Source organism: Poecilia formosa, unplaced genomic scaffold (genome assembly GCF_000485575.1).
Source record: "Poecilia formosa unplaced genomic scaffold, Poecilia_formosa-5.1.2 Scaffold278, whole genome shotgun sequence".
Lineage (NCBI taxonomy): Eukaryota > Metazoa > Chordata > Actinopteri > Cyprinodontiformes > Poeciliidae > Poecilia > Poecilia formosa.
This window is the reverse complement of record NW_006800217.1, coordinates 4,588-21,630: the sequence shown is the minus strand read 5'-3', so window position 1 is coordinate 21,630 and position 17,043 is coordinate 4,588. Positions and strand designations below refer to the sequence as shown.

General features: G+C 39.7%; 2 protein-coding genes across 5 annotated transcripts in view; both read left to right on the top strand.

Annotated features, from left to right (window-relative positions):
- LOC103151306 (collagen alpha-1(XX) chain-like) overlaps positions 1-10,828 on the top strand; it is a 39,030-nt gene extending 28,202 nt beyond the window's left edge. For all 4 annotated transcript variants that reach the window (XM_016681367.1, XM_016681366.1, XM_016681365.1 and 1 more), the window contains 19 exons: positions 299-337; positions 446-584; positions 922-1,064; positions 5,197-5,306; positions 6,010-6,168; positions 6,268-6,345; positions 6,571-6,657; positions 6,781-6,834; positions 8,212-8,307; positions 8,386-8,439; positions 8,599-8,652; positions 8,741-8,794; positions 9,015-9,086; positions 9,179-9,214; positions 9,637-9,703; positions 9,812-10,000; positions 10,076-10,153; positions 10,255-10,416; positions 10,613-10,828. In XM_016681367.1, the coding sequence (XP_016536853.1) occupies positions 299-337; positions 446-584; positions 922-1,064; positions 5,197-5,306; positions 6,010-6,168; positions 6,268-6,345; positions 6,571-6,657; positions 6,781-6,834; positions 8,212-8,307; positions 8,386-8,439; positions 8,599-8,652; positions 8,741-8,794; positions 9,015-9,086; positions 9,179-9,214; positions 9,637-9,703; positions 9,812-10,000; positions 10,076-10,153; positions 10,255-10,416; positions 10,613-10,641 (1,700 nt within the window). In that variant the 3' untranslated portion in view covers positions 10,642-10,828. The remainder of the gene's footprint in view (positions 1-298; positions 338-445; positions 585-921; positions 1,065-5,196; positions 5,307-6,009; positions 6,169-6,267; positions 6,346-6,570; positions 6,658-6,780; positions 6,835-8,211; positions 8,308-8,385; positions 8,440-8,598; positions 8,653-8,740; positions 8,795-9,014; positions 9,087-9,178; positions 9,215-9,636; positions 9,704-9,811; positions 10,001-10,075; positions 10,154-10,254; positions 10,417-10,612) is intronic.
- An 837-nt stretch (positions 10,829-11,665) lies between these two features.
- Positions 11,666-16,825, top strand: dpm1 (dolichyl-phosphate mannosyltransferase subunit 1, catalytic). The gene is made up of 9 exons (XM_007571287.2): positions 11,666-11,848; positions 13,090-13,189; positions 13,397-13,430; positions 13,504-13,580; positions 13,739-13,764; positions 14,931-15,026; positions 15,229-15,297; positions 15,434-15,548; positions 16,474-16,825. Exons 1-9 carry the CDS (start codon positions 11,727-11,729, stop codon positions 16,576-16,578), a joined length of 744 nt encoding a protein of 247 aa, XP_007571349.1. The 5' UTR covers positions 11,666-11,726; the 3' UTR covers positions 16,579-16,825.
- The last annotated feature ends 218 nt before the right edge of the window (positions 16,826-17,043 follow it).

Sequence of the window (17,043 nt, the reverse complement as noted above, 5' to 3'; positions counted from 1 at the left end):
TTTAAGATTGTTGCTGGTTTTCCGGGCAATTAATGATTTTTTCATCTTCTATTTCTGAGCTATTCAGTCATTACTCAGTAATTTATCATTAGAGCACTGTCTTCAGTGTCCTTCTCTTTTAAAAACTAAAATAAGGATGCAGTGGTTGGTTCACTGCACGTTTATTTCATATATTTAATGGATTTTTAAATTTTTTTTTTTGCAATTTAAGGTAAAATACTTTAGAACTCTGTTTTCTATTCAAACTGCTTTCCTGTCTTTTCCTGTAATGTGTCAACACTGCCTTCTTGTGTTGCAGTTTGTCCTGAAGTCACCATCCAGAATGGCATCGTTAAAGGTGAGACTGACTGTCTTCACAAAACATTTCATATAAGACAAGAGATATTCACCCAGCTCATGCCAATAAAAGTTCTGCAGAGTATTGTGGTTTTATTTATTGGTTCAGGTTTTAACATGATGGAAGCGTTTGGTCTGACGTGGGATGCTCACTCATCAGTGGAGGGAGTGGCAGCCGAGCCCTTTGTCTTCAACAATCTGCCTGCCTACACCGTGTACAGAGATGTGCAACTGACACAGAGCACCAAGTGAGACTTTCTGATTTCACATTTCAGTTCAAAAGCACACTTTCTACTGTGTCTTCTTTTATGCATGTATTCTCAGCAGAAATTATTACAGAATATGTTTTCTGCTGTTTGGCCATGGAGTAATTTCTACTTTGTGTTTATGTAATAATTTAATGATTTTTTTTTTTTTTTACTTATTGTTATTGGTGTATTCACTGCTTAATGTGTTTGTGGTCAACCCTCTTCAGGTGTTTTGCAGAACTAGTTGTATTTTACCAAAGAAGTCTAATGTCAAGAAAAAGAAATTATTTCCTTCTTCTGTCATGACAGTGTGCTTTGGCCCTCCTTTTTTTTCCAGGTTTATTCACCCTGCAGGTTTCTCTCCAGAGCACACCATCAGCATCACTTTTCGCCTGCTGCAGGATACACCAAAGGAAGCCTTTGCTCTCTGGCAGCTCACTGACAATGACTTCCAGCCAAAGATGGGAGTTGTGATTGACCGTGAGTAATGCTTCTGCAGCTATTCATTCAGTGACACCTCTAAGTAGTTGAGGCAGGGGGGCATCATGTCCAGCCTTGGATGATATTATGATGTCTTCACTTTGTCAGGCAGGTCCTATTTAAGTGATGTCTTTGTGTTGCAATAGTAAGGCTAGAGACTGTAAAGTCTGGTGCAATAAACCACAGTAATGATATCTTTTATGGGGGTCAAACACTTTTTCACACAGGGCATGTAGCTTTGATTAATATTTAAGTTGGGCTTCATGTCCTGAAACCCTGAAGTGTGACCAACATGCTAAAAAGTAGAAAGTCAGGAAGGAGGCAAACACCTTTTCACGGTACTATATTTCTAAGTGAGATCTATTTTAAGGCCACACCTGAAACATGCTGCTTTCTCTTGTTTCACACCATGGGAAAGTCAAAAGAAATCAGTCAAGATATCAAGAAGAGAATTGTGGAGCTGCACAAGTCTGGTTTGTCCTTGGGAACAATGTATTGATGCTTATGTTCATGTGTTTAAACAATTGGATGAAAGTAGACATGTTGTGAATGTTCAACTATACCATTCAGGAAGGAGATGGATTCTGTGTCTCAGGGATCAATGTGTGTGTGAGATGTATCATTATATTTTTTTTCTGCTGTCTATTCATTAATGCTTTAATAAAAGCATCCAGGAAAAAACTAGTGTACTCCAGGATAGCATACTTGCTTTCATGCCAGCAGTATTTTTGTTCCTTGCTCTTGAAATCCATTAAGAAGCTCTACTTGCCAAAGTTTTGAGGCAAACAAAACACTCTATATGAGTTATTTTAGAAAGTCCCAGCCTGATGTACCACCTTAAAGCTTTCACTGACCCCTTCTGGCCACTCGTATGAAACTCTTCTGTGGGTGCCACCACCACAGGAACCCTTCCATTATTTCCATAGAGTCGCACTTTTGAATGTCAGCAGGTGTATATGCCTTTGTCTATCTGAAGCCAGGCCACACCGCTGCTGATGAGGGAGGACAACTGGCCCCTCTAATAAAAAAAATTATGGTCAAGAGTTTTTAATTTTCCAAAATAGGGCTCCTGTTTGTAAAGAAAAATATAGGCCTCATATTTAGGTTACAAATAACCATTTCTGTTTTTCCATCCTAACTGTCCTCACAGTCGTAAGGAAAAACACAAAAAATACTTTGGCTGCTGACAAACTTCTGACTTCGTGGTCATTAAGCCGCTCTAGCTCAGTAAGAAATTCTCTGTATGCTACAGGCAGAGGAGTTGCTCTCCAACTCAAGTCCTCGAAATCTACTGACCTGCAACTTTTAGATTCATCAACACAGTTTAATAAAATGATTGAATTACCTTTCCATCCTGCAACCAGGTATGTCAAAGGCCTGGCAAAGCCAGTCATTTGATTCAGGTATGTTAGAGCAGGAGTGCATCAAAAAGCCACAGTACAGAATCTCTAGAACCCTGGTTCTTAAGGCTCACTGCCCTGAATGCTTTATTTGTTTTCTTGCTTCAGCATAGGTGATTTCAATTGACAGGTGCTTGCTGAACTGCAATCAGCTGCAGGGAAACGTCTAAACATGCAGGTCAGTGTGCCTTGAGGACCATAATTACAATAGTCCTCAAGACACACTCGTCTGCATGGTTCAACACACCCAATTCAGATGATTGCAATTCAGCTGCTTGAAACATTTTGGTACAATAGTCTGGTTTGTTTGGAGAGATGCTAGAGAGAGATTCCATGCCAATGCCAAACAGCTCATTCTTCTATTAGCTCTTGTTTTTTTTGTCATTTATTGCAATAAATAATTAAAGTTTCATTAAACCAGACCTATTGGTCGAACTGGGGAGATGGGAGGTTATGTGCCACTTCATCAGCCTCTTCACATCATAGGAGCGAGTGCTACGGGTCGATAATCATTCAGACTGGCTACTGTGGACCTTTTTGGCAATAGCATGACAATGACCTACTTGAAACATTTTGGTACAATAGCCTGGTTTGGAGAGATGCTTTAAATGTCTGTCAGGACAGAGGCTAATTGGTCCTTGAGTATTTTCTCTAGGATGTTGTCTAATCCTGATGCCTCATTCGTGTTCCTTTCTGTCTTGGTTCTGTAGCCATCGGCTCTTTAAAGTTGTAGGCCTGCTCATCCAGTCTTGGCACTGTTTTCAATGTTAGGTTGTTGTTCAGTACCGCAAACCTGCCCTGTCAAGGTCATTTAGGGAGTCAGTGTCATCCTTGCTGGAAGCTTGGGCCCTCTGCCCCCCATTGTTTGCAATCACCTGGATGCCGCCACACATTGCTCGTGGTGTTCAGGTTGTGGAAAAAAAACTCTTGGATTTTGCTTTGGCTTCCTTATGCCATAACTGATTTTACCTCCTCAGATCTAAAACGTTCTTTTCCATTCATCCAGGGTTTTCTGATTGGCCCGGATGATGATAATCTTGATGACACTGACGTTGTCTGAAATTCATTTTAACACAGATGACAGATACTCATCCACATTGAAGCTATGTTCATATGTAGCCGCTTCTCTGTCCATATCCCAGGCTGTGCATTCAAAACAATCTCGTTGAGCCTCCCCAGCACCGTCAGCCCACACTCTCACCTGTTTCACAGAGGGCCTCTCTCTGATCACCATGACAATCAGAGGAGCCCAGATGAGGACATTGTACTGCTCGATAGGCCTATCAGATTAAGAGCATTTGCTCCTCTGGTTGGAATGCACACGAAATATAGGAAGAGAGTTTTCATTTTAGTCTGACTAAAGACCGGCCACTATGAAAACCTCCTCAGGATGAGTGCTTTTTAGGTTGCTGATGGAACAGCAGAGACTATTTACAGCTTTTTGAGGGTTAGCATTCAAGGATAAGGGGAGTTGTGTTGAACAATGCGAAGAACATCACATCTATATCTGCCTGCAGTGGTTTACTGGGAAACAAAAATGATTTTTTGAGCTTTACATCGTGTTATAATGTTATTCCCTTATCAAAAACATACCTGGAGTGTCGCTTTGATTCTTTCATTGATGTTTGAGAAATCCTTTAATGTCCCAATGCAACCACTCAGCTGTGCAAAACGCCTCAGTGGACACCTTCCCCCCCCAAGCCCTGTTGATTGTGCAATGAAATGCAACTACGTGCCTGGAAGTGGAAAATACATAATACAGTGATCCCTCGTTTTTCACGGGGGTTGCGTTCCGAAACTAACCCTCGATAAGCGAAATCCGCGAAGTAGAGTTACCTTTATTTTTTACAATTATTACGCAGCATAATTAAATACTCTACAGTGAAACCAAAGAACAAAACCTGTTTTCAGGTCAGCAGATGTGCGTGTGCATCAATCAGGCCTTAATGTGATCCGGAGTCATGTCATTAAAGCGTCTCCTCCAACCTGCCCTGCGAGATTCACAGCTGTATCTGCGGCAGAGCGATGGATCTCGTCAAGCGAGCCTCCAGTCAGTTTTTTGTGCTGATTCTGGCCAGTGTTTTCCAACAGGCATTCAAAGTTTCAGTTTTCATCTCCTGAATGGCCAATCTGTATTACTTATATTTAAATACCATAACGTTATTAGCACACAGGCAGAGAAGAACTGCAGAGTCTGTTTAGCCAATCAGGACTCAGAACACAATGCACTGTGAAAAAAACTGCACAAAAAAAAAATCTGCGAAGCAGCGAGACTGTGAAAGGTGAACCGCATTATAGTGAGGGATCACTGTACTGCCTCTTTAATATATTGCTTTTAGTAAACTGTGGAATATTTTGTTGCGTTGAAAGTTTTTCACCATTATTTGTGCTGGATTTTGTACACCTGGTACCATGGAAGTTATTGTATATTTCAATGTTTTTTCTATTAAATGCGTGCCTATAAAGCTTAAAGAAGAAGTTGTCCTGTTTTTTAAACTTAGCACTTTGCTCTAAGTGTTCTCAAACTTAAACTGGGGTTTCAGCTACACTCTATAGCTATTCCCCACACTGCCAGATCAGACCGCATCGCCAACATGAAATTAAGTCAGTCTCTCTTTTCTTCTCTTTTTTTTAAACCGGGATTCTCACAGCAACTTTTTAAAAATGTCTTTTTAGAACAATACAATAAGCTTTTTAAAGATGAAAAGATGACTGTTTTGCATCTTTTACAGCTTCTAGCCAACATCTGATGTACTTCAGTCTGGACTACAGGGGAGAAGTGCAGGAGCTCACCTTTGATCAGCCACAGGTCCACAAGATTTTCTATGGAAGTTTTCACAAGGTGAGATAAGATCCACCAAACTCTTTAAGGTAGAATCAATATTTGCTTTTATAAGATGGAGCAAATAAGATGGATCCTTTTTGCAGCTAGCTATTTCACAGACAAGAGACAGATGTGTATCAAACACACTGAGAAGTAATGGTCTGTATGTAGCTCCAGCTACAAATGCTTATGTTCCCTATTTGAATAGACAAAAAGCCTATTTTTTTGTATTTATTTTTTTCCATAAATTTCACTTGATGACCAAATAAGTTTTGTATAAACTAAACTAAGTCTCTACAAAAAAAAGTAGGGGTGCATCAATGAATTGGTGCCAGTTTTCTTAATTTTGGGTGATTGGTGATCAGTTGATATTTAAATGTGAAACCAATTTTACCCTCTGATTTTATTTACCTCCGCAAAGGTCTGAAAATCAGCTGCTGTCCCCTTTTGCTTTGCTGTGAGAGAGGGCTGACTGATGGACCTGTTCACCAGGTCACATCTGCATGTGCTCAGTTAATAATAAGTCACTTTTGCCAATTTAGTAACTTTGTTGCTACATTTATCAACTTTTCAGACAAAAAAAGTAATTGGTATCAGCAAGAATCAGAATCGGCAGGTCAGGCTTTCTAAAGATCGGTGATCAGCCAGTAAACTGCAATTGGTGCATCTCTAATTTGCCATCATCATTAACAGTGTTTGTGTTTTAATTTGGTTCTGGCAGGTTCACCTGTCTGTCAGCCAGGTGAGCGTCTCTCTGTCTGTGGACTGTCAGCCTGTTGGTGAAAGGCCAGCTCGCCCTCTGGGAAACCTGCCCACCGATGGATTCGAGATGCTGGGAAAACTGGTGAAAACCAGAGGACCTAAAAGCGGCTCAGCCCCGGTGCTTATCCTTCCTCTCTGGGATTAAATCGGTTGATCCTTCAAATAAAATAATGGTGCTTACAATGTTTGTTTGTTTTTTTCTCTTTAATATCTCCAGTTCCAGCTACAGTCCTTTGAAATCATCTGTAACAACACATGGGCTTCATTGGATACTTGTTGTGACCTGCCTGGAGTGGTCAGTGGTACTGCCATCTTTAGCCAGCTGTTTTTTTGCTTTGCTTTGCTCTTCTGTTCTTGTCTGTTCTTTTTCATTTTGGTGCCTGTCGGGACTCCATATGACGACAGACTGAAATGTTAATTATGTGCTGTATGCGAGGTATTTGTACTTAAGCAACACATTTCCCCTCTTGGGGGGCACACTTCACCAGTTAACCTAAAGCCTTTGCTGACTGTGTCTCAGAGGGATGAGGAGAGCTGCCCTGCTCCACCGTACGCATGTACCTGTTCCTCCAACGTTCAAGGAGCTCCAGGACCCCCTGGACCAATTGTATGTCACCACATGCATAGTTTTAAAATTTCTCTGTAATATTTTATGATAAAATCAGCACCAAGGCATGTTTCCAAAGATTATTACAATGTTAATGTTCCATTTATTTATTTTTTTTCACAGGGGAAACCAGGTCCTCGAGGGGACAAAGGTGATAAGGGAGAACAGGGCTCAAAGGTAAGATGAAAATGATCATTCTTCACATTAAAGTAGGCAGTGGTTGTAGCAACTAGTTTTCTTTCTTCCTCTCTTCTGGTTTGCTATCTGCTAATGGACAATAGTCCTCTAATGACCAGAAATGTTTGTTTGTGAGTGAAGTTTCATGGACGTATTAATGTGGCAACAGTAAGAAGAGCCCTTCAAATTCTCTAACTGTGGAGAAAGTGAACTTCAAGTCTTCCTTATATTAAAGTTCTATATTACAGTCTTAATTTCCATATGAGTTACTGAAAATAATGGTGATGTCCTGATGAGGTCCTCTTGTCCAGTCTGACGCTGATCTGATGGTGTTCAAAGTAATTTGAGAATAAGCATTTGCCGTGTCCTGTACATAATTAAAATTATTACCATGTAATTAAACTGAAATATGTCCTTTAATCAGAACTGCTATACATTATTATCACAATTATGTCCTAATTATCTCACTCACCATTCTAGGCCCTCCACTCTTTCTGATTTGTTGTTGTTGTCGCCTGCAGACATTTGATCCAAATCAGTCAACTTCAGTGTGCTGCTCCGGAAAGGCAATAACTCTGTTTAGAAAGTTTCTGTGATGTCGTGACAACACATCGTCTGAAACATCCATAGCTTTATTATAAGTTTTTAAACTCATACAGCTACAGTCTTGAATCAGCTGATGTTATTAGCTGATATGTTAATATCAGTGTGTTTTCTCTCTGCTCTATGATTTTCCCAAATTATAAGTGAAATAATCTGCCAATGGAACTAGTACTTTTTTCATCAATATTAAGAAATTATAGACTTGAAAAAAAACTCCTATATATTGCTGAGCAGTTACTTGTAAGGTAGTTTTGTATCATTTCAAGTGTACTAAGATATTTGCAGTAAAAACTAAACCAAAAATACTTTCAGATTTTGTTTCTGCAGTGTTTGGTTGTATATGTTGTGCAAATGGAGAAGTATTAGGGCTGACGATGGCATGTAGCTGAAACATGTTGTATTTTTTGCCTTTATTAAAACCTATGAATATTTTGGAGAGCTGGTTGTATCTATTTTTTTTACATGTTCTAAAAAGTTTCAATTTTAGCGCTGCTGACCTTTTTTACAGCTCAGTACATGTGTGATTGGAATCAGTTGTCTGTGGCATCTACTTAGAAATTTCATCGTCTTCCTTTATAACGATAACTGGTCCAAGGTTGGTCACAAAGAACGTAGAGTAAGAGGTAATCTGGTTTTTATGCTGTAGTGACATCTAATGGCTTAAATTGGCAATTGCACAACAATTTATCATTGTGTTTATTTCGTCAGTTTTGGGGGGGGAAAAAGGAAAATCTAAACTCATATGTGAAAATTTTGTTATGCTTACTCTGTCAGGGAGAGGTGGGCCCCCCAGGTAAGGCTGGATTTGAGGGGGGTCTTGGACCTGTGGGCAGCATTGGACCCCGAGGCCTAACAGTTCAAGGCAAAATTGTGAGTCATAGCTTGACATTTTCTCTCTTAGAATGTGATATATATATTCCTGTGTTTTCAACCATTTGTGTTGATCAGGGTCCACCAGGAGCAAGGGGAGAAAAAGGAGATCCTGGCAGACCAGGAGTGCAAGTGAGTTGAAATCAAATGATGGGAATCTTTCTCTTCATTCTTTAACTGTCACATAACAATAATATCTTCATTCATAGTGTTCACAAATGCTACATAGACTCGATAACATAACACACTTGAAGTTCCCTATTCAACCTTCTTGTCTGTTTTTTCCTGTAGGGTTCACCTGGACCTCCAGGTCCAAAGGGAGAAGAGGGGATCCCAGGCCCCAGGGTGAGCTGCTTGATCCCAGAGAAAGGCAACAGGTCCTCTTCCAGCAGATATTTCTCTCAGTCCTCCTTTCTTGCTTTCTGTTTTCCAGGGTATCAGAGGTGTGGAGGGAAACATTGGTTCCCCGGGCATTACGGGAACCAGGGTAAGAATATCTTTGTGTGCATTTCTAACAGCCTGAGCTGAGCAAATCGCCTACAGGAACATTTTGTTTTGCTGAAATCAAAACCACTTTCCACCTTCCTGGCTTCCTGGCCAGGACAGTTTGTTCTACTGTCTGGATGCCCATACAGACAAACCGTCATTCTGTTCTGTTTCCGCCTGATATTTGATGGTGTTTCCATTAAACGTTTTCTGTGCTTCAGGGTTTCCAAGGACTTCCAGGATACCCAGGACCTGTTGGAGAGAGGGGTCCCTCTGGACCTGTTGGACCAACGGTAAGAACTCAAGAACAAACACAAAAGCTGTCCAGCTTCTCTTCACTTTTGGTTATCTACTAGTTCACACTCATGTATGTTTAACTCCACAGGGTCTGCCGGGAAATAAAGGGGAACGAGGTGAAAAGGTGGGTAACAGGGCAAACTATATATTTACCACCACTCTGAGTTTATGCTTAAAGAAACATGCTGTTACATCCAGTACACCTTCAACCAGGGAAGTCCAATATGATTCTTTGTGAAGGGTACCTTCGAAGAAGACCAGGTAACATGATGGAAAAATCCTCTAAATAAGGGTATAACCCAATCAACAACAGGGTTAAATACATTTTTGTCTTCTGATATTTGTCTTTCAATAAATATTTCAATACACCATTGTGTTTTTATATACATGTGTCCAGCATTCCAGAGTTTTATGTGTGAAAGCATTTCTGTTATTGCAGTATAAGATTTTCTTTGGCGTTTTAAAATATCTTTTTTTAATTATGGCTGGATTGGTTGGTTGATTGGTTGATTGATTTCTTAAAGCTAACTGGCTCATATTTTTCAGGGGGAACCGCAGTCTATGGCCATGATCTATCAGCTGGTGACACAGGCCTGTGAACAACTAGTTCACAGTAAGTACCAGGAGTGATAAAACCAACACTTATGAGTTGTTTGTGTTTTCTAAGTCACTGCAACATAATGTATGTCTACAACAGGCTTTGATGTCTTTTTTTTTTCAGAGGAGGTTTTGAAGCTTGACATGTACATCAATGAGATTAGTCGAAAGCCCGTTCCTATTGAGGAGCCGGTGGGGCCCCCAGGGGAGCCTGGTATACCAGGGTCCAGGGGCCCACCTGGTGCCAGGGGCAACCAGGGGAATGTTGGCTCAAGAGGGAGACCTGGGAGGCCAGGGTATCCAGGAGAGCAAGGTAAGGTTTGATCTGTTAGATGTGTCGTCAGAGCCATCAAGACATTCTGTTCAATTGTTTCTTTTTTCTCTGCAGGTCGGAGAGGAATCCCTGGAGAAAAAGGAAGTTTGGGGAATAATGTCCAGGGGCCCTCAGGAATTAAAGGGTTGGCAGGTACCTCTCCTTGACCTGTGTGTTCCATTTATTACTCCACTGTTTAACACACCATCAGGTGTGATTAGGATATGTGACGGTTGTGCATTTTGTGTGTGTAGGTCCTCCAGGGGAGTCCAAGCCAGGGGTCCCAGGTCCAAAAGGAAACGACGGCAAACCAGGGCCACCAGGGACCACTGGGAGTTTGGGTCAGCCAGGAGAGATTGGACCACGGGGCATGTGTGACCGCAGTGGAGGCTGTCGAAATATTCCCCAACAAACAGGTTAGCTGTTAAGAGTGGCCAAATGATGAAACTAAGCCTGGGAAATGACATTTGTGAGAGTTCAGGTCTGTTTGAGCCAAATTATCCTGGAGCAGGATCAGATTTGTTTTTTAACTCTGTCTAATTTCTAATTCAGTATTTTTATTATTAATATTTTTATATATATATTCTCCTTCTTTATACTTTCTTTATCCAGAAGACCCTTATTACGGCTACCAACCCTGAGAAGAGAAAGCAAGCAGTCACCAATAAAATGACTCTCCTTTAGAGCTGAGCAGAAGCGTGTTTACCAGTCACCCTGTTCCAGTCTCCATTTTGTTTGAAATCTCCAGAAAAATGAACCTAAGATGAATCAGAGAGCTTTCCAGTATAAACCAGAATAACTGTCTATAATAAAGAAATCTCAGTTGGATCACTTGAGTGCCATATTATACAGTTTAGCACAGAAAGCTTTTCTTTATGTTTTCATGTATTCATGCACTGCCTAAAGTAGCAAGTTAAGCCTTTGAAATTATTTTTTGTTTTCATTGTAAGCCTTGTTGCCTCTAAGATAATTTAAAATCCATATTTTGTGGCATGAAAGGTTCTTTTTTACACTATATATAAATAATACTGTGAGACTGCATTTATATATGTATGATAATTTGTATATGTTTTGTAGTATTTGCTGCATCTTTTTTTAATTCATGTAAATTTTATGTGTTCTGAATTTCACCTGGAAGCCCCTGTTTACATTTTCTGATGTCTTAAGTTTGGCAAATTATATGATTGAGAGAACAAAAGTGTTTAAATATAAAATAAAATCTTTGAATTATTGTCAAAAGGTATTATGTTCAGATAAAAATGGCATTCGATAGATACCGCATAGATTGTTGGTGTGAATTTGTACCACTGATGAAGAACGGAACTTCTCAAGCAAGATCCAGGTAGGAACAAGTTATTAGGGATTTTGTTTCCACTGTTGCTTACTTTGAAATGTACAACCGGAAACTGTAACAAACAATTTTCACAATAAGGTGTATTCCCTATGCGCACACAGCTGGGAGGATCAGTTTACCACTCAAGACTTATTAGACTGAGTTTAAGCCATCATTGAAAAGTTTCTTAACAAAAATGAAATCAAAAGCAACTTCAGTCTCAAAACAGTCAAAGACGCTTTTAAAACAACTCCCATAGAGAGAGAAGTTAAAAAGTATTAAATTTATTTTGAAGTCTACAAACAAGAAGCTAGGTAGCGGGTTGTAGTTTTGCGCTTGCGCAGAAGGATTACTCTATTGTCACGTCGGTATTCCTGTCTATGTCACGTCAACATGGCGAGTAGAAAGTCTTTACAGGCGAACGGAGACAAGTACTCTGTTCTGTTACCGACATACAACGAGAGAGAAAACCTTCCTCTGATTGTTTGGCTCTTGGTGAAATATTTCGGGGAAAGGTGAGTTGGTTTTACTCCTAATCTGCTCGGCTACTGCTAACTGCTGCTGCCAGCGCTGAGCTGTCACTTAACCCGAGTTAACAAGTGGGTCAGGGCTGAAATAGAGGTGGAATATGGACTATGGATTATCTGAGATGTTAAAACTCTTTTAAAGCAGTTTGTGATGTGAAAACTTTTACAGTGTTTATTTTTGGGTAAGTTCAAAAAGGGCGACTTCTCTGTGTCTTGTATTGAATACCTGTACTGTTCTACAATGAGGTGTCTTCATTTACAAAACATCAGCGATATTGTAATTTATGTACGTTTAAACACGAGTTGCAGTGTAATTTGGCTTTTGGTAAAGATGAACTGGTAACGGTCTTCCTGGTTGAGTCAGATTTTTTTTATATATTTCTTTTTCAATTTTCTGATTGTTTTTCTTTGAGCGCTCACCTGTCATGTCCAGTTGTGATATATTCTATTCTGTTTTTTCTGTTTAACTCTTAAGTCTGTAAACACATAAAATAGAAAGGTTCCTTGGAGCTGAGAGACAGCACTTTTGAATCAAACAGAAAATGAGGCCATCGTTTATTTCTATAATTCATATGCACATAAAGATTAGGGGAAATTTTTCTGATACATTCCAGTTTTCATAACCTTTAAAATCTATAATCTTCTGTTTTTTGATACAAAACCACCATACTGTCTTTATCAAGGAGAAGTGTTGGTGACCCCCCTGACCCTCACAGAATTAGAATAATGCATGGGTTTTAGTTTTCATCAGTATAATAGGGGAAAAATAATTAAAATTATTCAAAGTTGACCTCTTATTCATCAGATAGAGCAATTAAAGGAAACCTGCTCTCATTTTCTATCAGAAGGGAACTTTTTAGTTGACTGAAAAATCATTTCAGATCTAGTTTTGCCTCGGGTAGGTTATGTAAGTATGTATTAAAATATCTAAAAATAAACCAGGTTACAGAAAGTGTTTCACATGCTAGTCATTGGTCTGGGCTTTTCAAGAGAAACGCGGCGATTGAAAGACCAGCTAACTGATTTGTGTATTACTACATTAAGCGAGCCTCACTTTTGTTTTTCAAGACTTGTTTTGTAGTCTGTGTGTCCAAACAAAACCAAAGAGCATTCAGGGGCAGCAATGTTATTTTCAGGTTCAATTTCTTGCCTGAACTAGTTGTGCTTAGTGTCACGTGTATAACTGCTCTAACGAATGACATGCATCTTTCAATTTGTTCATCTTGCAGTGGCTACAATTATGAGATCATTGTCATTGACGACGGAAGCCCAGATGGGACACTGGAGGTGGCAGAGCAGCTGCAGAAAATTTATGGAGATGACAAAATAGTAAGCTAAGAAGCATAAGTACGATACGTGCTAATCTGAGGATGTATGCATGAAAGATCAAATCATGATCTGATTGCGTTTAATGCAGTTGTTCTTTGTTGCCAGTGTAAACAAATAACTTTAACTCAGTGCTACAAAAATGTGTATTAAAGATGACGCATAGCTGTTAGCAATTGCAGATGATGAATAAATCTTGTTGTTTTCCAGCTTCTGCGACCAAGAGCGAAAAAACTAGGCCTTGGTAAGCTGTCAACATGCTGCGTTGACTCTCTCACCTTGATCATTTAATGACGGCGTCGTGTCTGCTTTTAAAGGCACGGCCTACATTCATGGCATGAAGCATGCTACTGGGAACTTCATCATTATAATGGATGCAGATCTCTCCCACCATGTGAGTGGAAAATGTTTGGCATCTTTCCTGGCCTCAAAGTCTCACGACTGTTTGTGTTTGGGGACATTTTTTTTTTTTACTGTTACTTTCCAAAACCTCCAAAAAAAATCTGTATTATGTTGAACTTCATATTTCATGACTGTTGCTTTTGCTTTCAGCCCAAGTTTATCCCACAGTTTATCAAGTAAGTATATCTGAAACACTTAGGTTTTTATAAAGATTATTATAAAGGGTGGATTTATTAGTAATAGAATATACAGAAGTTCAAATACACTGTATAAAAAGGCATTAATTCAGACAGAATTTGTTCTGTTTTCCGGAAGTTTGACTAGTTCATTTGCTAAATGAGAGTTATTATTATTATTATTATTGTCCTCTAAAGTCAGGAGTTTGAAGGCACAGTCATCTGCAAGGAAATGTGCAAATACAATTTTTTTTTTTTGTATTCACATAGGAAAAAAATCTGTGTAATTAATTGACCAAAATAAACACGTTAGACCCGGCCATAATTTTAAGGTACAGCTCCAACACGCTGCTTTGCCGTTTGACATAGTTGAAAACGGTCAGAAGGAGAATTGGTCTAGTGCAAGTTTCAGATGCATGGGAAGGTCCAGTCATCGTACTGTTTAGGAAGGAGATGGGTTCTGTGTGGTAGAGGTGAAAAATCTGCACTTTAACCCCAGACCAAAGGCAAAGCACCTGGTGAATATGCTGGTTGAGCAACATGAGTGAAAAGGTCACTGTGTAAGGAAGAAGCCGGTACTCTAAAACAAAAACAGAGTAAAGTCACCCACCAATCGGGGGACAAAAACCTTCATTTTTGTGTCACAGACACAAACATCTGCTCTTCATAATATAGATGATAATGTCAGAAAAGGACGCTGAAACGTAGCAACTTCTCAGAACATTAACCAAGAAGCTAAAACTTAGGTCCAAATGCGACAGCAAGTTTGGCTTAAGGATAAAACCACCACAAAGTGCTAAGCTCAGGTGTGTAGAGAATTTATGGACACAGCTGAAAATATGTGTGTGAGTGAGGCATCAATTCTGTCAGGAAGAGTGGATCGGCATTCCAGCAGGGCAGTTCCAGCAAATGTCAAGGAAAGGTACATAAACGTCTGAATTGAAGAAAACATTCCCCATCTCGACATCCTGACATTTAGCAAAAAGAAACTGACCTGAAGCAGGAAACGTTTGGTCTGATTTAATGTCTGCTCGTGTTCTTTTTATGCGGTGTATGTAAACTTCTGGTTCTTACTGTAAATACTAGATTTTTTTCTGGTTGATGGCAGGATGTTATATTTTTCTTGTGTGGGCCAGTTTAAATTTTCATTATTATTTTTTATCCAGAAAACAGAAGGAGGGTGATTATGACCTTGTGTCTGGCACTCGATACCTTGGCAGTGGAGGTGTGTACGGCTGGGACCTGCGCAGGAAACTCATCAGGTGACGCCTGCTCAGCAAGGTTGCTTTGTTTTTTTGATTTTTTTTTTCTACAGCTGCACCAATATGCCGGTGTTATTGCTGATATATAGTGTATTCCTTGTTTTGTTTTTATTTTCTCAAGTTTACACCCCCCTATTTTGGCAGGAAGCTGAAATCAAGTGATTTATTTGTAAGCTTTCTTGTTTATTTCTCCCGCTTTCAGCCGGGGAGCCAACTTTTTGACCCAGGTGCTGTTGAGACCCGGGGCTTCAGACCTCACAGGAAGCTTCAGGTGGGTGGAGCAGGAAGTTGTCTTTTAAGCATAAGTAAAAGACAACAGCTATTGTCTTCCTTCTTCTTTTCCAAAGAAGAAGAAATTGGAATGTTTCTTTTTCCTTTTTAATTTTTTTTGGTCTCTCCTGCATCAGGTTATACAAGAAGAAAGTGTTGGAGAGTCTGGTTGAGCGGTGTGTGTCCAAAGGCTACGTTTTTCAGATGGAGATGATCGTCCGAGCCAGGCAGCTCAACTACACAGTGGGAGAGGTGAACCAGCCTTAAGAGTTTTACTCAGCTGCATTTGAAATGTTTTTCTTTCTGCATTTAGAGAGCAGACTGAAAATATTTGGTTCCTAAAACGGATATCTGAGGTTTAGCATCACCCGATACTGATCCAATACAGAAAAACAGCTGAATTGACTTAAAACTTTTCTTTCTTAAATGTACTGAATTAAAAGTTGATTTGATAACTCTGCATCAGTACAGCACGCTTAAATACAGCAATAGTGTCACAAGCTTGTAAAAACAACACAGCTTTAATTTGTTCATGTCAGCGCAATGAGGAGCCGACGTAAAATAAATAATAAAGAAACTGAAACTCACAAAAACAATAGGTTGACTAGCTTGGAGAAACATTTAAAAAATAAATGCAACAAATCTTCTTTCAAATGATTCAGAAACTGCAATTAGGAATTCTAAATATGATGTAAAATAAATAAAGCATAATGTCGCTCAGAGCACAAAGCGTAGAATTAGATTGAAGAGATCTGCCCTTATGGATCGGGCATATTGTCACTGATACTCCATCTAGAATTTTTAGCAATATCTGTATCGATACAGATATTAATATTGGATCTTAATATCAGACATCTTCTACCCTGTAACCTATCTTCAGCAGGAAATTACGGATTTAATTTATTTTTCTACATTAAAAAGTGCCTTGGTTTAACTTGGACTAAGAATTAGAAGTTGGCTCCCATCAGATTGATGCAGCGTTGAAGACGCTTCCACGATCATCGCTATTTCGTAAATGGTGACCGACTGTGACTCAGACTCATCTAAATAATACAGTGAACATTTTACAAAAAGTTTTACCATCTATTAAAAACAATTCTATTTAGATTTTACCTTAATAATTCTCTTAATTGCTATGTCCTCTAACAAAATGTCTCCCTCTCTTTCCAAAACAAAGGTGCCCATCTCCTTTGTGGATCGGGTTTATGGGGAGTCCAAACTCGGAGGGAATGAGATTGTTTCGTTTGTGAAGGGACTGCTCACGCTGTTCGCCACGACGTGATCAGCGACCTGCCTTCACCTGGCGTTTCTTCAATGTTCCAGCGGTCACAACGTGGCGGATTGTCGGACCAGAAAGCAGATGTCTGTCCATGCTAGGCATTAAGCGCAAAACGAACCCCGAAGGAAGATGAAGCTTTACATTCCCATTTTCTCTCTTGAGTTTGATTTGGCGCGTCATCGCTCCCATCACTGAATGTGAACTGAGCCCAGATTTGTTTGTATAAAATAAACAGTTTGTATTCCTGCCACTGGTTTGTTATGCGAGTATCTTTTATTTCTAACATTTAATGATGTCTTGATGCAAAGCTCTTGGGTTTTACTCCAAACACCCGAGCCTCTAAACCGTCTCTGACTCAGGGTCAGTCAGATACACAGTCATTGGGAAGACTGCCATGGATACCCGTCACAAGCTGGGTGTTCACAGCATCTAGAAAGTGTTGTCAAGATGAACCCGAATCAACACTGC